This window comes from Paramisgurnus dabryanus, chromosome 21 (genome assembly GCF_030506205.2).
Source record: "Paramisgurnus dabryanus chromosome 21, PD_genome_1.1, whole genome shotgun sequence".
Classification (NCBI taxonomy): Eukaryota; Metazoa; Chordata; class Actinopteri; order Cypriniformes; family Cobitidae; genus Paramisgurnus; species Paramisgurnus dabryanus.
The window spans coordinates 23165591-23182379 of NC_133357.1; the positions used below are offsets into that span (position 1 = coordinate 23165591).

The 16789-nt window shown below is 36.6% G+C and overlaps 1 protein-coding gene across 2 annotated transcripts in view; it reads left to right on the forward strand.

Moving 5' to 3' along the window:
• nkain4 (sodium/potassium transporting ATPase interacting 4) overlaps positions 1 to 16789 on the forward strand; it is a 73250-nt gene that overhangs the window by 23512 nt on the left and 32949 nt on the right. For both annotated transcript variants that reach the window (XM_065286302.2, XM_065286301.2), the window contains exons 2-4: positions 424 to 561; positions 4954 to 5034; positions 12662 to 12850. In XM_065286302.2, coding sequence (XP_065142374.1) covers positions 424 to 561; positions 4954 to 5034; positions 12662 to 12850 — 408 coding nt within the window. The remainder of the gene's footprint in view (positions 1 to 423; positions 562 to 4953; positions 5035 to 12661; positions 12851 to 16789) is intronic.

The following is a 16789-nucleotide window of genomic DNA, read 5'->3' on the forward strand; positions in this document are numbered from 1 at the left end:
AGCCCTTACACAAATTAAACATGTTTTTATGTGGTAAAAGTGTAGTAACCATGTTTTTATGGTGGGTTGATTACTATTAGCTATTTACTACATGGTTAATTTTTGTAAGGGAACATCTAATGCTGTACTTGAAGAGACGTCTTGATGTCTTGTGTTTGTGTAATGCTGTTATACCATAGTAAAAGTAAAACAAATCATTACAGAGATGTTTTTCTACTTTGAAAGTGTTGAGTAGATTAAAAAGAGTTTGACACGTGAAGTTTCTGCATCAAAAATCCTTTGATAGTCCTACAAGCAAAATCATCAAAGAGAAAAAGTTAAAAATGAGTTGTCATGCAGATCAGTTTCTTTTAACTTGAACTTCAAATCATTCCTCAGCTAAAATCTGCATATTAATATATGTTGCCTCTCTTTCTCTTTTAGATGGTGGCATTAGAGAGGCAGGTGTTTGATTTCTTGGGCTATCAGTGGGCTCCCATCCTTGCCAACTTCTTCCACATCCTGGTTGTTATCCTGGGCCTGTTTGGCACCATTCAGTACCGACCTCGCTACATTGTGGTGGTAAGTGCTGCTTTTAACTAATATTTAACTCAAAGGAAACCATGTCCAGGTTAAATTTCAAACCAAAATCTAAAGAAAAATGATATATTTTGCAAATTAAAAGAAAAACCGTGTCTAGAAAAAAGTCTAGTGTTTTAGTTATCATAAAAATATTTGAGTAACTAATAATGTCTAATATTTTTATAAATAATAAGTTAATAGTGAGTAATTCCAAAGTCCCTTTCGGTCATGCAAGACTAAAGTCCTATCTACTTGAATCGGGAAAGACATATATCTATAAAATCTCATGATAAAATCCCAATTAAACCACATATTTATGATTAACATTAAACTTGACTTCAACTTTACAAAACTGGCACCTCACAAGAGTTCGCTTTATAGAGAATCATCAGATTTTATTGAATAATGATTGGTTCTTTTAATTGGAAGCTGGGACTTCCAATTACCAGAGCAGCCATATTGTGTCTTGCTTAACATATTTCACTCATATCTGTAGTTATTTCTGTCATTAAAATCAACAAGTACAAATACTAATGTTATACAAATACTAATAAGCGTTTTGCAATGTAAATATAACCCCTGGTTCGAGAAATCTGGTTGGGAGATTGATAATAGCTATGAAATGTTATTGGTCGTAAAAATATGTTTGGTTTGTACAAACAACATGTAATATCTTATATCTTTTGACTTGGGGGTGAAATAGGACCAATACATTTTGTGAAATGCACTCAATCATGCTAAGCAACTGTTAACAACAGTCCGTTTGGCTTATATGCAAATAATGTTTTTCAGCCCATGCAAATCTACTTACTGTTGATCAAAGAAAACAGTCCAGTGAAGCCCAACTGAGCTCAGTATAAAGCACTCAGCCTCACAGTCTCTGGACTGGCCGACACACTCAATGGCATTTTAATTCACTAAATCTGCAACCAATTACCATGTATTAAATGATTAGAGTCCAGATCCTCTCAGTTTCTCACTCGGTCAATCCGTGTCGTAACTTTACAGGATAATTATGATTATAAAGCCGTTAGTTTTGGTTTGTAAGATGGGAATTTAGCTGTTTAAAGAATCTATTTGCTTTTTGAAGGGTATTACACAAGAATGTAGGTGACCCCAAAGCTAACAGACGTGGACTTAAAGGCCCAAAATTCCTATTTTGAATTCATTGGGTATTTTAAAAGGGAATTTTCATCACGGGAGGGTAAACATATAAACCGTCCTATCTATTTACCCTTTACCTGGCACAGCACTTTTTTGAATGGGGGGGGGGGGTGAAAAGTGGGTATTTTTTGAGAAGTCTTGTTTTAAAGAATACACCGTTTTTTACAGAAGTGTCTGGAGGTGAAAACTAAAAACGATTTTTTTTTATAGCAGTTAAAATGTATTGTTATAAATAAAAATAATGCAATATAGTTTTATTTTATACATAAAATTATAAAACAAAATGAGGTTTGTGTTGGTTTATTGTGAGATTTGCTGCATACTCTCGTCACAAATGAATAAATGACAGTCATTGCATTATTACTACTGCTAAAAGGTTTTGAAATATAAAAAATACATTCTTAGACATTTACAACAATATATAGTCTGTCGTGATAGATTAACATTTACAGGAAAATATTGAAGTAAACTTGGGTCTCCCGCTCATGGGACAATGGCAGTTATTGGGTTAAACTCTAAAACTGTATATTATGAACACATATTTCGAAATCTGTAGTAGCGTTAAAAACTTCAAACTAGGTTAATTAAAGGTTAACCCAATTTGGGTTTATTAGAGATTGCGAATTGCAACCAACCTCAATTTGGGACACACGTTGTCATCTGAGACAATGTAGGGATGAAACACGCTTTATAGAGCAGTTTGTCCGTTTAGGGCTACTGTAGAAACAAGATGGTGACTACCATGTAAGGAGACATGCAGTGTATGCAGATAAAAATGGCTAACAATACAGTTCATTATGTAAGGTCTTTATACACCACTGATAATATAGTTATGTAGATTATATTGCATTTATGTCAAGAGATCCTTCTAAAAGTTCCACATTGCACCTTTAAATACTTAATAACACATTGTAATGCATATACGCATATATTTGACTACATCACAAATGTGATAATAAATTAAACTTCAAACACAAAACTCTCACATCACTCATAAACCAAAAGAACCCAGGTGAAAACAGAACAGATATAGTGAGAAATCTTTGACAGCGGAGATGAGAAACAGAGATCAGAGATGTTATGTGCCATGCTGACACTCCTGGGAACGTGAGGGAGTTTTGCTCGGGCTTGTGTTTTTGTGGTGGGTTGTAAATGCTCTTTCTGCTCCACACCAGATTAAAATTACACTTGTCACTATATAACAGTGATTTAACAAATGACTCATGCTATCTCAGATTCGTCATTTACCTTCAGGACATTCATCTGTGGAGAGAAAGACATTTTAAAGCATGGGGTTTTTATCTCAGTGCTGCTGATCTGTTAGTTTCTTTCCTAAGTAGTAATTACAGCACACACAATATCCAAAATAAAACTGATTTCTTTATAGAAATATTTTAAGTGAATACATTTTTACATTTCTGGTATGCTGTTATTTGCTAAATAACTTAAACTCATCCCTTGGTAAACGAACAAAAATATGCATGAAATGCCCTAAGAACGGACCTTTTGGTAGGGTTATAGGAATACTCCAGTTTCCTAAAAATAAAATCCTGATAATTTACTCACCCCATGTCATCCAAGTTGTTCATGTCTTTATTTGTTTAGTCAAGAAGAAAATAGGTTTTTTGAGGAAAACATTCCAGGATTTTTCTTAATTTAAAGGGGCCATGGCATGAAAATTTGACTTTTTCCATGTTGAATTGCTATGATTGGGTCCCCAGTGCTTCTATCAAACTTGAAAAAGTGAAAAAGATCAACCCAGTAACTTAGTTTTAGTAAACCATTCTCTACAAGCACATGAAAAAATAGGTTGTTGAAATTTGGCTCTCCTTATGATGTCATAGGAGCTCTTATTATAATAATACCGCCCTTTAATCTGCACTATCCAACCACAACACTGCCATTAAGTGTAGAAAAAGAGAGAGAGAGAAAATAATTCACAGCACAATAGGCTTTATGCCCAGCTGCACTACATCCTGAACTTCAGCCAGCTCCTTGTTTCCTGTCCGCCATTATTGGACAAACTGATTAATCAAGGTGTGTCTGATTATTGTTGTTGTGACTACTGAGGTCATGCACACCTGGATTAATCAGTTTGTCCAATAATGGCAGACAGGAAACAAGGAGCTGGCTGAAGTTCAGGAAGTAGTGCAGCTGGGCATAAAGCCTATTGAGTTTCAATTACAAACAAACCACCATCATTTTGATCAGTGTTTGCACTTTATCTGCTCATTTGCATATTAAAGGACACACCAAAAACGGCACATTTTTGCACACACTTACAAAGTGGCAATTTTTAAATGTTATAATAAATATTTATATGATATTTTAAGCTAAAATTCATATATAAATAAATAAATAAATATATATATATATTATTTATATATTCATTTCTTTATTTATTTCATTTAATAAAAAACAAATGCAACAACAGCATTTAACATTTAGCTGCCATCTTCTCTAACCTACCGTCAGTGGGTTTTTGACCTTCTTTTTGCCCTCAAACTTAAAATTTGGAGTTTGAATGAAACCCAATTTTTTCTTGAAATCTTGGAGCCCATTTTTAGATTATTTCAAGGAGACAAGCTCTGGATAAAACCCTTTTTCCCCTCTTTCTCTGATTTATTTAGTTGTTTATATGTATATGCATATGTTACAGTGATTATATGTTCAATTGTATAGGAGTATTTATTATGCTTGTTTAATTTTTGCTTTTTTCCCTTAATTTTATTATATAATATTCTGATACTTGTACTGTGCTTGTGATGCTTTTCTTAATAAAACAATTAATAAAAAAAAATTGCAGTTTCAATTCAGCTTCAAGGGGCTCTAAATGATCCCAACCGAATCATAAGGGTCTTATCTAGTGAACCGATTGTCATTTTTGATAAGAAAAATGCAAAATAAGCACCACAACTTCTCATCTTGCACTAGCCGTGTGATGCGCCAGTGCGACCTTACGTATTTGCCCGACCTTTACGTATTATACGTTCATTAAATACTTTCTATTCAGAAATACCAGTGTGTTGGAAGAATCCATTAAAAGTTTGATAAAAAAGCTAATTTACAAGAAAACATGTCAGACGCACTTAGAGGGTTTTGCATTTAAGCTCCTTCATTCTTTCTGTGGTATTCAACCACATGTCACAGATGTTGTTAATAAAATTTTACTTGTATGAAATAAAACGTTTGATCTTCTGAAGTTGTAATGTGTATATCTTTTTACAGTACACTGTATGGACGGCGCTGTGGGTGGCCTGGAATGTCTTTATTATCTGTTTCTACCTGGAGGTTGGAGGACTGTCAAAGGTAAGAGAGCTAATCCCACCTGAGGTCACACAGGGGTCGATCACTCACAGTTTTGGGTCTGAGGTATTTTAATGACCCTGTTTAAGAGTTAAATGAGACAATTAGTGATGTCAGAGGTGTGTTTGTACCTACAGCTTTGTGTCATTCTGGTGTTACTTATCTCAAGTGTTTCAATGGTAAATAAAACAGCAGATTGTTCCAGTAAAGTGTATTTGCAAAGGAAATGAGGTTAGAGCCCTCAGGTGTTCCTGAAAAACAGAAGGTAACAGAAGCAGATGTGAATTCTGTCATCAGTTGCTTGCCCTTAAACCACGTGTGAATTTATTTTGTGAAACACAAACAGAGATAGATATATGAATATCCGAGTGGATCCAATAAGTTATGACTCACTTTAATGCCTAATAAAGAACGTAAGGAGGGTGCACACCAAAAGCGTTTAAAAGCGACTGAAAACTTCAGGCAGATGCCGACTGCCGGCGCTTGCCTGCTTCTTTAACTAAGAGCTTTGGTTGCAATGATACTTCTGCTTTGTTTATCTTTATATTGCTGAAATTGACGACCTGAGCGTTTCACCCAAAGTTGAACATTTTTTTACTCTAGGTGCTCAGCATTGAGCGTGGAAAGAACCCCCGAGTGCGGGCAGTCAGCACAGGAAAAAAGCCAGCTGCTGGCATTTGCACAGTGCTTCCATTAGAAAACAATTGAATTTTTTTGTTTTTTAAAAAAACACTTAAAATTGAGTAAAAACTATCTCAAAATAAAATTGAGGCAGTCACCTGGACGCTTTAAATATTACCCTGATTACACCTGTTGTTAATATGCGATTTGGACAATTGGATCACGAGTGGATGACCCTAAATACAGGTGCAAAACATTTTGAGCTCGTCCACGTTTAATCACATTGAAGCATATTGAAAAAGCATTTTGAACAGCCACAAAAGGCCGTCTACTCTCCTTTTATTGATTTAAGGAAATGTAGGGGAGAGTGGGGCACAACCTAACCCTGTTTTGGTTCTGGCTCAATCATTCAATTACCAATTGTGAAAAGCGATATATAAATAAAATTGAATTGAATTGAAATTACCATTCTTGGACAATTACACCAAACGTGACAGAAGTGCAAAAGTTACAACATACCCCATAGGTGGGGTTAATTGTAACAGGCAGGGGGTTAGTTGTAACACTTGCTAAAAATTAAGTTTGCAGGTTAATATTTCAATACTATTTTGTCTGTATACTTGAAGTGGAAATTGTTTCTATATCAGTGTATAATAGACAGGTATCCACACTGTATTCATTTATCCAGCCCTTTTCTAACAATAGTTCAATTATAAATGGATACAAATGTCGAAATATGTGAGAAAAGCACAATTATGACGAAACATTTTTATATGTGACCCAGTCTGTAATAACCATACTACAGTTTCAAAATCAAATTCTGAGATAATGAAAATCAAAGTCTGATTTTAGCCATTCATTTCATTTATAATTTCAATCTTTGACATGACCTTATTCAATCAATATTAAAGATATGAACAAAAATAAATTTGACACACGATTTTTGATAAGACTGGCACATTTATTTTGTTGGGAGCCAGCAATCATTCATGTGTTGCCAATTTAAAACAACGGCAAGAATTACGCTAACGTTAGCGTTTTTTTATATCGTAAGTGTTGAGGGGTTAGTTGTAACACAGCGTTAGAATTCACTCCGCTGGGTCAAAATATTTTCAAGTCCACCAAAAAAGTTGCTAAGAGCTGCAGACATTTCAAAACGATGCTATGTTTTACTCAACAAGACACTGATTAATATGACACAGCATTGGATTTGGTATCTTACACACCCAACTTAGAAACCAAAAAAAAAAAATTTGATGAAAAAATTTACTTTCCACCAAAACACCTGTTCATCAATAACATTATACATTTCAAATAATTTGCGGGAGATCTTCTTTAGGCAGCGTGAAAAAAATACTGGAAAGCAAAACGCTCAATCTTGTGCAACAATGTAAACGTTCTGTGTTACAACTAACCCTGCATTAGTTTTTGCCCTGCGCATCCCTACCGAGCAGAATGTTTTTACATCGTTCCTGACATCTAGCATGAACCCAAAGTCTTTGGTGCAGATAAATGTAAAATTATTGGGTAAAATTAAATAAAAGTTTAAATTATACGTTTTTTGCACACATGGTCATATAGACAGTTTCATCGGACGCATGATTTGAACTAAGGTAATTAAATGGTTATTTATTTAGCTTGTTATCAGAAACTATCTACTCGAAAGGGTCTCTGTTGTTATTGATCGTATGCGGAAGTCTACTGGAAGTAAAGTTTGGTCCACAAAAGCTGTTTGGTTATTTTGTCCTATAGCGTGCAGAGCTTCTCCTCTGAAGGCAGTCTATGTAGGCATCTGGCTTCGTAAGTGGCTTCATAAGCTGGCAAGCTATCAGATAAAGGTGTCAGAATGTACGTACAGTATGTGGTCACTATGTTGAACAGCCAAGCACAAGTGTACACTAGCGTACTTGCGAAAACCTGGAAAAACTTCTCTGGGTACATGTGCTGACAGGTCATGGAAACCAACTCTGAAACCCAAGGGGGCTAGAAGTGAGAAGTGGACTCGCTATATAATTTACACATTCTCTCTGTACGTTCTTGTTTCATGGACTCACATTTCTTGTTCAAACAACAAAAAGCACTTATTCACTTTCAGAAGGTGGAGTGAGATTGAATTATAACATCCCAAAGTCTCAGTAGATGCCTGAAACAGAGTAAATCTTGTACACTTGTAATGAGCCGCTGTAATATTAGATGTAACCTCATTTGAGGTGGTTTTCTAGAGCTGTGTAGGAAAAATTGGCTAAGATTGCGACATAAATGTTAGACAGCTTTGTGGGTGGCTAGCGGATGTTTTATCCAAATATATTGCGTTCGCAGCATGCTTGCAGACAGCAATGTGCATGCAAATCTAGACTTATTTTAGGGGGGCTCCCTAAAAAGGTGCCAGCTGTCAAGACATAAATCTATGATCACAAGTGTCAGCATTATCACTCAAGTGATAATAAGATACTGAATCCAGGAGATAATGTCTAAATCTATTTTCATTAAAATGAACTTCTTAATATAAGCTCATTATAATGACTATAACAAAGATGACTTTAACAATCTGTCCAAGTAAGCTACATGAATGCACATCATTGCAAAATCAGAGCGCAATCGATAACACAACAGAAAAATGCATTGCATTCTCAGTTTGGACACAGGGGGCGCCATTTTTACATTGTAACATTTTTATGCATTTGGCAGATGCTTTAAAGGCAGGGTGCGTCATTTTTGAAAAACACTTTGTAGCAATTCAGCAGTAAGGGGCGTGTCTCTTAACCGACATCGTTGCCTGGCTTGTGTATGTGTGGGGTGGGTCTATCAAAAGAAGGTCCAGATTCTAATGTGGTGGGGGGGGTGTTTGTTTAGGTGATTTCAAATGTCAACATTGGCTTTCAGAAATCGCGCACCCCGCCTTTGATCCAAAGCGACTTACAGTGCATTACAAGGTATAGATTTTTTATCAGCATGTGTGTTTCATTTTCATTTCAAATTGAGTAAAGAGCATTTTTTTACAATTCACCAGATTGTCCGACCTCCTCACTCACTTTTTTCCAAGCAAGATCCTTTATATTCCTGTTTCAATAAAAGTACGAAGATGTGTGTCCGGGTGTCCACATACAGTGACAATGATTTTGTCCTCCATTGTTGTTTCGCTAAGTCATAATCATGTCACTGTTAGAGCAAACTCCTGATTGGTTAACACGGCATGAAAATCTACCAAAGTTCAGATTTTTCGACTGCGGTACGCGCATCAAATGCCCGAAATGCTTAAAGTGATTTGCGCGAATCGCGCCGCAGGATGTCTATCACGTCTTTGCATTGAGTTGACATGTAAATCACTCGTTCTAAATGCTTCATTCGTGTCTGGTGTAAATGCACCATTAGAATCCTGGTTTGTCTTTCATAGTCTGGCTCTCTCATGCTCATTCACACCCTTACCTCTCTATACTGTGCTGTCACAGGTGGGACGGTTTTCTTCACAAAGCCCCCCTTCCCCTCTGTAAACTCAAAACACATGAATATTCATCAGACAGATCTGCTGTCCAGAATGCATCAAGTAGAACTGCACTGACCCTTTGTATTCCCTCTCTCTGTGTTTATATCTGTGTGTAAGCGTTTGTGTTTCCTTCATTAGGCACTTGCCGCCCTGCCGTCCATATGTAGCAGTGGTGTGTGTCCATCTGTTGTGCTAATGCCCTTGTGGAGCCCTTAGCCACCTGCTCCCCATAACACCCCATCATTCACCCCTGCAGAACCCCAGACACCCGTTCATTAACACAGCCCATCCTAAATCTTCAATGAAACACTTCAAAACATGTGCTGTCTCACCAATAGCAAACAATTAAACACATTCATATTGAGCTGGGAACTTAGATTAAACTGTGCTGGGTAATCACTTTATAACAGTTTATACTTTCTGCACCATTTACGTAATGTTGCCGCAGAATGGCTTGTGTTGAAATTGCAGAGACAGATGAGTATAGTTGCCTGCACACCTTAGCGACTACATTATGTAAAAAAGCATTTTGTACATTTTGTTCTAATGAAAGCTGCTCTGTTGAGTTTAACCTTGCTTAGTACACAGCTGTATGCTTTACTGTGTAATGTAGGAATACATGAATTTGTAACACTATAAAAATGATGTTTTCAAATCAACACATATTTTTGTGTTACTTTAACTTAACAAAAAAAGTTGAACAATTTTAATGTGTTTTTATAAGTAAGCGTTAAATTTGTCACCTATTTTTAATTTAGTCTTAGTCTTGTGCCAAATGTCCTTGTTAGTTTGAGTCATTGTAAATAGATTCAACACACGCTCTCTTTGGTGACGTGGTTGATTACGTTACTGTTGATCATCTGTCCATCATCGTATAAAGAGCGCCCTGACAATTTGATTGGTCGACCAGCTTTGGGTCTCGCATAGTTGCTCCTCAACAGAGAAACCCAAGACCGATCTTCCTGTCCTTAAAATGTTGTGGGCGGGGCTAAGATCGGCTGGCACCCAGGCTAGGTGGTTTCCAGGGCAGGGATTATCCTAAAACAGGACTAGGCCTTAGTTTAATAAGGATAAATAACTAGTTTGAACAAACATATACACTAAAAACATATATTGTGTGCATTTTGAGGCAAAACAAATGGCACTGATGTGTTTTAAGATATGTCAGTGCAAGTTGTTTTCAGTTTGGACGGCTCTTACGTTTATTTTAGTGTAGGACTAGTCTATTCCCGGTCTGGGAAACCACTCTAAAAGTCTTGTCATTTTAGTCTAGTTTAAGTCAAAAGAAAACTCTATGGGGCGGTTTCCCGGACCAGGATTAGCTTAATCCAGGACTAGGCCTTAGTTTAATTAGGAAATATAACTAGTTTTAACAAACAAACCTTACTAAAAACATTACCTGTGTGCATTTTGAGGTAAAACAAAGGGCCCTGATGTATTTTAAGATATGTAAGTGCAAGTTGTTTTCAGTTTGGAGAGCTCTTAAAAGTGTTTAAGTCTAGGACTAGTCTAATCCCTGTCCAGGAAACCGCCCCTATATATCTTAGTCAAGTTTTAGTTAAATTTCTGAGATTATTTCTGATAACCATTTCAGTCAAATAGTGTTTCACACATCCCAAATATTGGTTAAATATCACCTGACAAAATACACTTGTTGAATGATTTTTGTTGAATGCAACTTTTTTAAACTTGTCTGGAAGAGACGTTGTAAACGAAAATGAAGAGAGATTTTATCTGATTTTATGCAAAACATTTTAGTCTTTTTTCGTCAACACTAATGCATGTTAATTTAGTTTTAGTTAGCATTTTTGGACATCTGTGCAGTCTCGTCATCTTAGTCATGGAAAAAGGTCGTTGACGAACATATTTAGTCTCGTCTCGTCTGATGAAATTTAAACTATTATAAGTTATGCCAACTTATCACAAGTCAAAACTTAAAATAGTAGGTTAAATTGAATTGCAAAACCAAGTTGTTTTAACTTAATGCTGCATTTTTACAGTGGAAATGTATAAAAAATGGCATTGAACTCAACAATTAGGGGGCGTGCACACCGAGGCGTTTACGCCGATGGCCGGTGTATGTTTTCCAATGTTTTCAATGGAAGCGCCACGCTTTTTAAATGCGCAGGCAGCTGAGCGCAGAGAAGGGGCGGGACAAATATCACATCCAGCCCGCGCATTGTTCAAAAAAAGGAGAAGTATCAAAGCAACCAAAGCGCTCACCTGAAAAAAAGCTGGCAAGCGCCTACAGGCGGCGTCCACCTGGCATTTTCAGCCGCATGTAAACACTTTGGTGTACACACTACCTTATGCTGCATGGACATAGACTGTTAAAAAGCTGGACGTAGTGTCCGTGACGTCACAGATAGGTTTCTGAGGAACGTTTTTGAAGCCAATAGTAGACTGTGCTTGCCGTCGCCATCCTGGACATGCGTCACAGTGCATCACTTGCAGACATCTGAAAATGGGTAGAGATTGGACAGTTGCCCCTCCAGCGACACTTATGTCGTTAGGAGGTGTTCTTAAGTGGGATGTCCTAATAACAATTACAAACAAATGAGTAACCGTCCTCTGTGTAACTGACAAGAGACGGATGATGTGAATTCCACTGTAGTCACTGCCGAAAGTTACTTATTATTTGCATGAAGTGGCACTTTTCTCAACTTTGTTGCCAAATTGGATACGCCCACTTCCTGTCACAAAGTCGTCAAGATTTCATGATATAAATGAGATTGTTCATAATTTTTGATTCATAACTACATGAAATGAAATAAAATAAATAAATGACCAAATTTGATATTTTTTTCTAACTTTCTTTCAAAATATTATTAAATGTACAGTATTTCTTTCATATTTCTTGAACAGGAGACTCTATAATACAAAGCATATTTGTTAAAAGGAAAGAACAGGTTGAGTGCTATAGTCTCTTTTTCTCTGTGTCTCATTGATTGTGACATTTCAGTGAGGTTATCCTCTCATGCATGACCTCAGACTGTGCCTGTCAGTCTTATACTGAAGCAGTGATTAAATACGGGACAGGACCGTCTGTATCGACCCGCTCTATGAACACACACACTTCTCCATGACATAATATGTGGAAAAAACAGTGAACTGTCTGAGGATAACATCTGCTGGTGATGATAAAGAGGACTGTCACCTCTATCTCACTGTTAACCAGAGAGAGTTCAAGGACTAGTTATGCACTAATAAACAGATAGGGTCCATAAGTCACTTTGACAACTGGTCCTTTATGTCATATGATCTGGAGAACTTTGTTTAGTGGCAAACAGTCGTGATATTGGATGTCAGCTGCAGTATTAGTAGTACAGGTTAGCACAATACTAAATAAACATGTACACAAGGTATTATAGGTTTCAGTGGTCCATAATCTTGATCTCTCTCTATCTCTAGCAGAATCTTTCTCTGTCTGTGTTAAATTATGCATTGAACGTATTTTATCATCCACCCCCTTGTCACTCACTCGTCTATAATATTGATCAGAGTTTCTCCCCTCTCTCTTTTTAGGACAGTGACCTCTTGACCTTTAACATCTCAGCTCACCACTCCTGGTGGAGCGAGCATGGGCCGGGATGTGTTCGAAGAGAGATCCATGCCAGCGAAGACCAAACACAGTCCTATATATCAATCATGGGCTGTCTGCTGGACTACCAGTACATAGAGGTTCTTCACAGCAGCTTCCAAATTCTTATCTCTGTAAGTCACTTCAAAACACAGACACACACACACACACGCACACAAAAGGTGGTTCTGATTTTGCTTACATGTGGGTGCCCAACACAATCTCATGTCAACGTATTTTACAAGGTGGCTAATTCGTATTAATTCATACGACCACACTCGTACGTTTTTGTACGCTTTGCTTTGGCTCCTGTGACGTTGGGGTTAACAGCGGGTTAGGGGTGGGGTTTCATTATTTTTTCATGATAATCGTACGTTTTCCAATTGGCCAACTCGTAAAATACGTACAAATTTCTGTGAGATCAGGCTGGGGTGTAAACTTAATTAATTTCGATTTTTTTTTTAACCATCTCTTGAAAATGGTTCATTCTCATTTAGGTTAAAATGTTGAACAGACAAACCAACTAATGGCAAAAAAATTCACATGACAAAATTTACTGCTAATATTTGTGTGATGTCCCATCCAAAAAGATGATGACATTATTGAGGTATTAGCCAGTGATTTTCAAACTTTTTGGCGTGCGCCCTCCTTGTGTAGTGTGCATCCCTTCACTGTCCAAAAAAAAAAGACTAACACAAAACAATCTCAAACTTAAAATTTAATTTAAACAAAACATATTAAATTATACAATGTAGAGCTGTTGGTTGGTAGCTATATTTTTTTGAAGTTTGATTACATAGAGTTTATGATGGTCTTTTTTTAAATGTCATAAAAGTGGGGTCCCCCTGTTGTCTGTAGCCCCCAGTTTAGAAACCACAAAAAATAGCTGTACATTTATTACAGAATAAAACAATGTTTAAGGGCTGCAAAAACGATTAATCGCAACAAAAAGTTTGCAGAATAAAATTTAGTGTTAATTTAATGTGTTTACAATTATAAATATGTATATATGAATATAATAAATATATTTATTTATTTATTTATTTATATAATTTAAAGATGTGTGCGTGCGTGCGTGCGTTCGTATGTAACTAGTCAATATTTGATCAAAAAAGTTTATTAAAGTTGTTCTAAGACAAGAATTGGTATTGTTAAAAATTTTAAGACAACTTTTGTGAAAGGTTTTGATCCACTTCAAATCTTGACTAGTGTGTAAAGTAAGGAATAATTGACAACGGGCCATTGAATTATAAGAAAATAATGCACACCCAAGGTGTTGTGCCGTTACATATTTACTGTACATGTGTATATGCATTTATATTGGGTGTGAATTATTTCAATTATTCCTTACTTCATTTATGTATATAAATGCATATACACATGTAAATATGTCTTAAATATATACCTGTATGTGTGTGTATTTATATATACATAATTATTTAACACATTACACACACATATATAATGTAAACAAAAACTTTTATTCTGCAAACCATTTGTTGAGATTAATTGTTATGGAGCCCTACAATGTTCCCCCCAAACATTTTTTGTTTTTATATAAAAAGTAGGGAATTAAAATATTATTTTCAAAAAAGTACCCTAAACACCACCCTGCTTTTACTGTAGTTTATATATATGCTAACTATGTGCTGTATAATACCAGCTTATACATAACATAAACTAAAAGTGTCCCTATATTATGGGTTCATATACTCTTTAATTACCTCCTGTCTGCACTCAGGCAGTCCTTAAAGATGCTTTAAAACCTTGCCAGACCAAAGTGTACCCTACATACACAGTAAATGTATAAAACGCCCCTTTTTAAGGGCTGAGGCCCTGCTGCTGTGCTGAAGTGGCTCTTTGAGTTGAGGTCTGGCACAGCTCCTGGTTTCAGCTGGATAAACTACAACTACAACTGCAGCCAGTAAGCAGAACCAATATGAGCTCATACTCAAGAGATGTTTTCAAGCGGTCATGTACAGTTGCCCCAAAAAGTGCTTGGACACTTAAACTTCACTTAAAATGTATGCATGCCATTGCATTAAACAACACATTTTCAGAAACACTTTACAATAAGGTTGTGTAGTGATGTAGTACTCGTGACCGATTTCTGCTTTCTCTGACTCGTCTCGGACTCGTTCCCTCAAAGACTCGGTCTTGACTCGGTCTCATACAGAACATAGATTCACGTTTATATAGTTTAAACAGAGACAACAAAAAAGTTTGGTGAAATGTTTGCGTTTTCAGTACCCTAAAATGCTGTTGTCATGTAAACGAACAGCCAAACTGCATAAAAACGTTCCCATTTACAGTTGTAATTGTTGTTGTGTAAAGGGCCCCTGCATTTGTACGTAACGTCATAACTTTATTCGGGTCCTGTGATAACATTAACACATTTGACAGACGCTTTAAAGCCCATTAAAAGGTATACATTTTTATCAGTATGCGTGTTCACTGGGTTCAAATCCATGACCTTTTGCGCTGCTAACACAATGCTTTACCACTGAGCTATACAGGAGCATTTGATAAGTAGGAACTTTTGTTTTGGCACACAAGGCACGGTTGCCTTGAACCATGCGCAATTGTCCACCCCCATATGCTTGCACGTGCACTTTCGCTCTGGGCCTGAGCACACTTTTTTTATTAAAATGCGACTGTTTGGAAGAAAAAGGAAGTGAAGCGATCTCTCAGAATAATGGAGCCCATTGTAATGTTAAGTTTTTGTAGCAGAGGCAGATATTGTTTAATGACTGTCACGCAGTTGCCAGTGTTTCACACCTGCTTGTTGCATACACATTTTTCTTTATATGATCGTTGCCTGAATATATAAAGAGCTCGGATGCAAAACCTGTTAAACGCCACCTCCATCATAAATGAGATAATGATATTGACTGAATGCTCTTGGCATGTATTATATCTTCATCAAATACATTCAATTCAAATCTGCTTAATCCCACCCTCAGGCCATTCAGAAACAGTACTTTGTTGGCAGAATCCACTAAACACCACATCGACTTTATACACTTGTCCTCTAAATGCACGAAAGATAAATCAGATGAATGACGACGTGCAAAACGACCGTGGATCACATTCAAACATGTGTCCCTTGTAAGTACCTGGACCTAAATATGTGGACCGTATGTGGTATGTGTCACATGGATCACAGCGCCCCCTAATGTGTGGCTTAGTTTCTTTATTTTAACATTTTGACTTTCATCATTTGCAGTGTTTCTAGTTGCATCTTTAGTGATTTTACAGTTGTTTACTAAGATTTATTTTTAGAAGTGGAATTTTTGGGCCAAAAAAACTTGTATGCAGGGGTGTCAAACATACGGCCCCCAAAGGCGTCCAATCTGGCCCGTATGATGATTTATACAGTTTTATTAAATATGAAATGCAAAACCCTTTTAGGCGGGCGTCTAGTTCGTTTTTAATATGAGAGACTTGCGGAAAGCAGCAAAACGCGGAACATAAACTCAACACAGTGCCCAAAAATCTTGATATTTTATTGTTACCGCTCCGATAAAGATCCACCGATTCTGATAATCCACTTCGTGTTTTCCCGCCCGCTCTGCAGCATCTCTGTGCACTCTCTGCCTGGAGAGCGAAGACGACAGTTTTCCGAAGTTCGTTGCATTAACAGGTAGATTCATTACATTAAATCAGTTGTAAAACAATAGAATTAGTAATTTGGAAGTTTGTTTATGTATTTCTTCCGGTAATGATTTTCTATCGGTGATCTAAAAGTGCTAACAACTTGGCAAGCACACAACAACAAAATATCCACATTCTTAGTATTAACGTTACAATACTTATCTAATCGATTTAATCTTGCCGATCAGATCTAAGTTAATATAAACACTAAATTTGCTGCTTTGTAGACAAAAACACCAATGCCTTGACAAAATAAAGATAGTGAATGGAAAGGGAGGCTGCTAAAGGCAGTTCAACATTGCAAACATGGATTCAAAGCTCCATCAAGCCAGCAGGTAAATCATATTGAATATTTAGCAGATTGTCACACTTTAATTCTTGTTATTATATTTCCCATTATAATCACATGCTAGTAATAT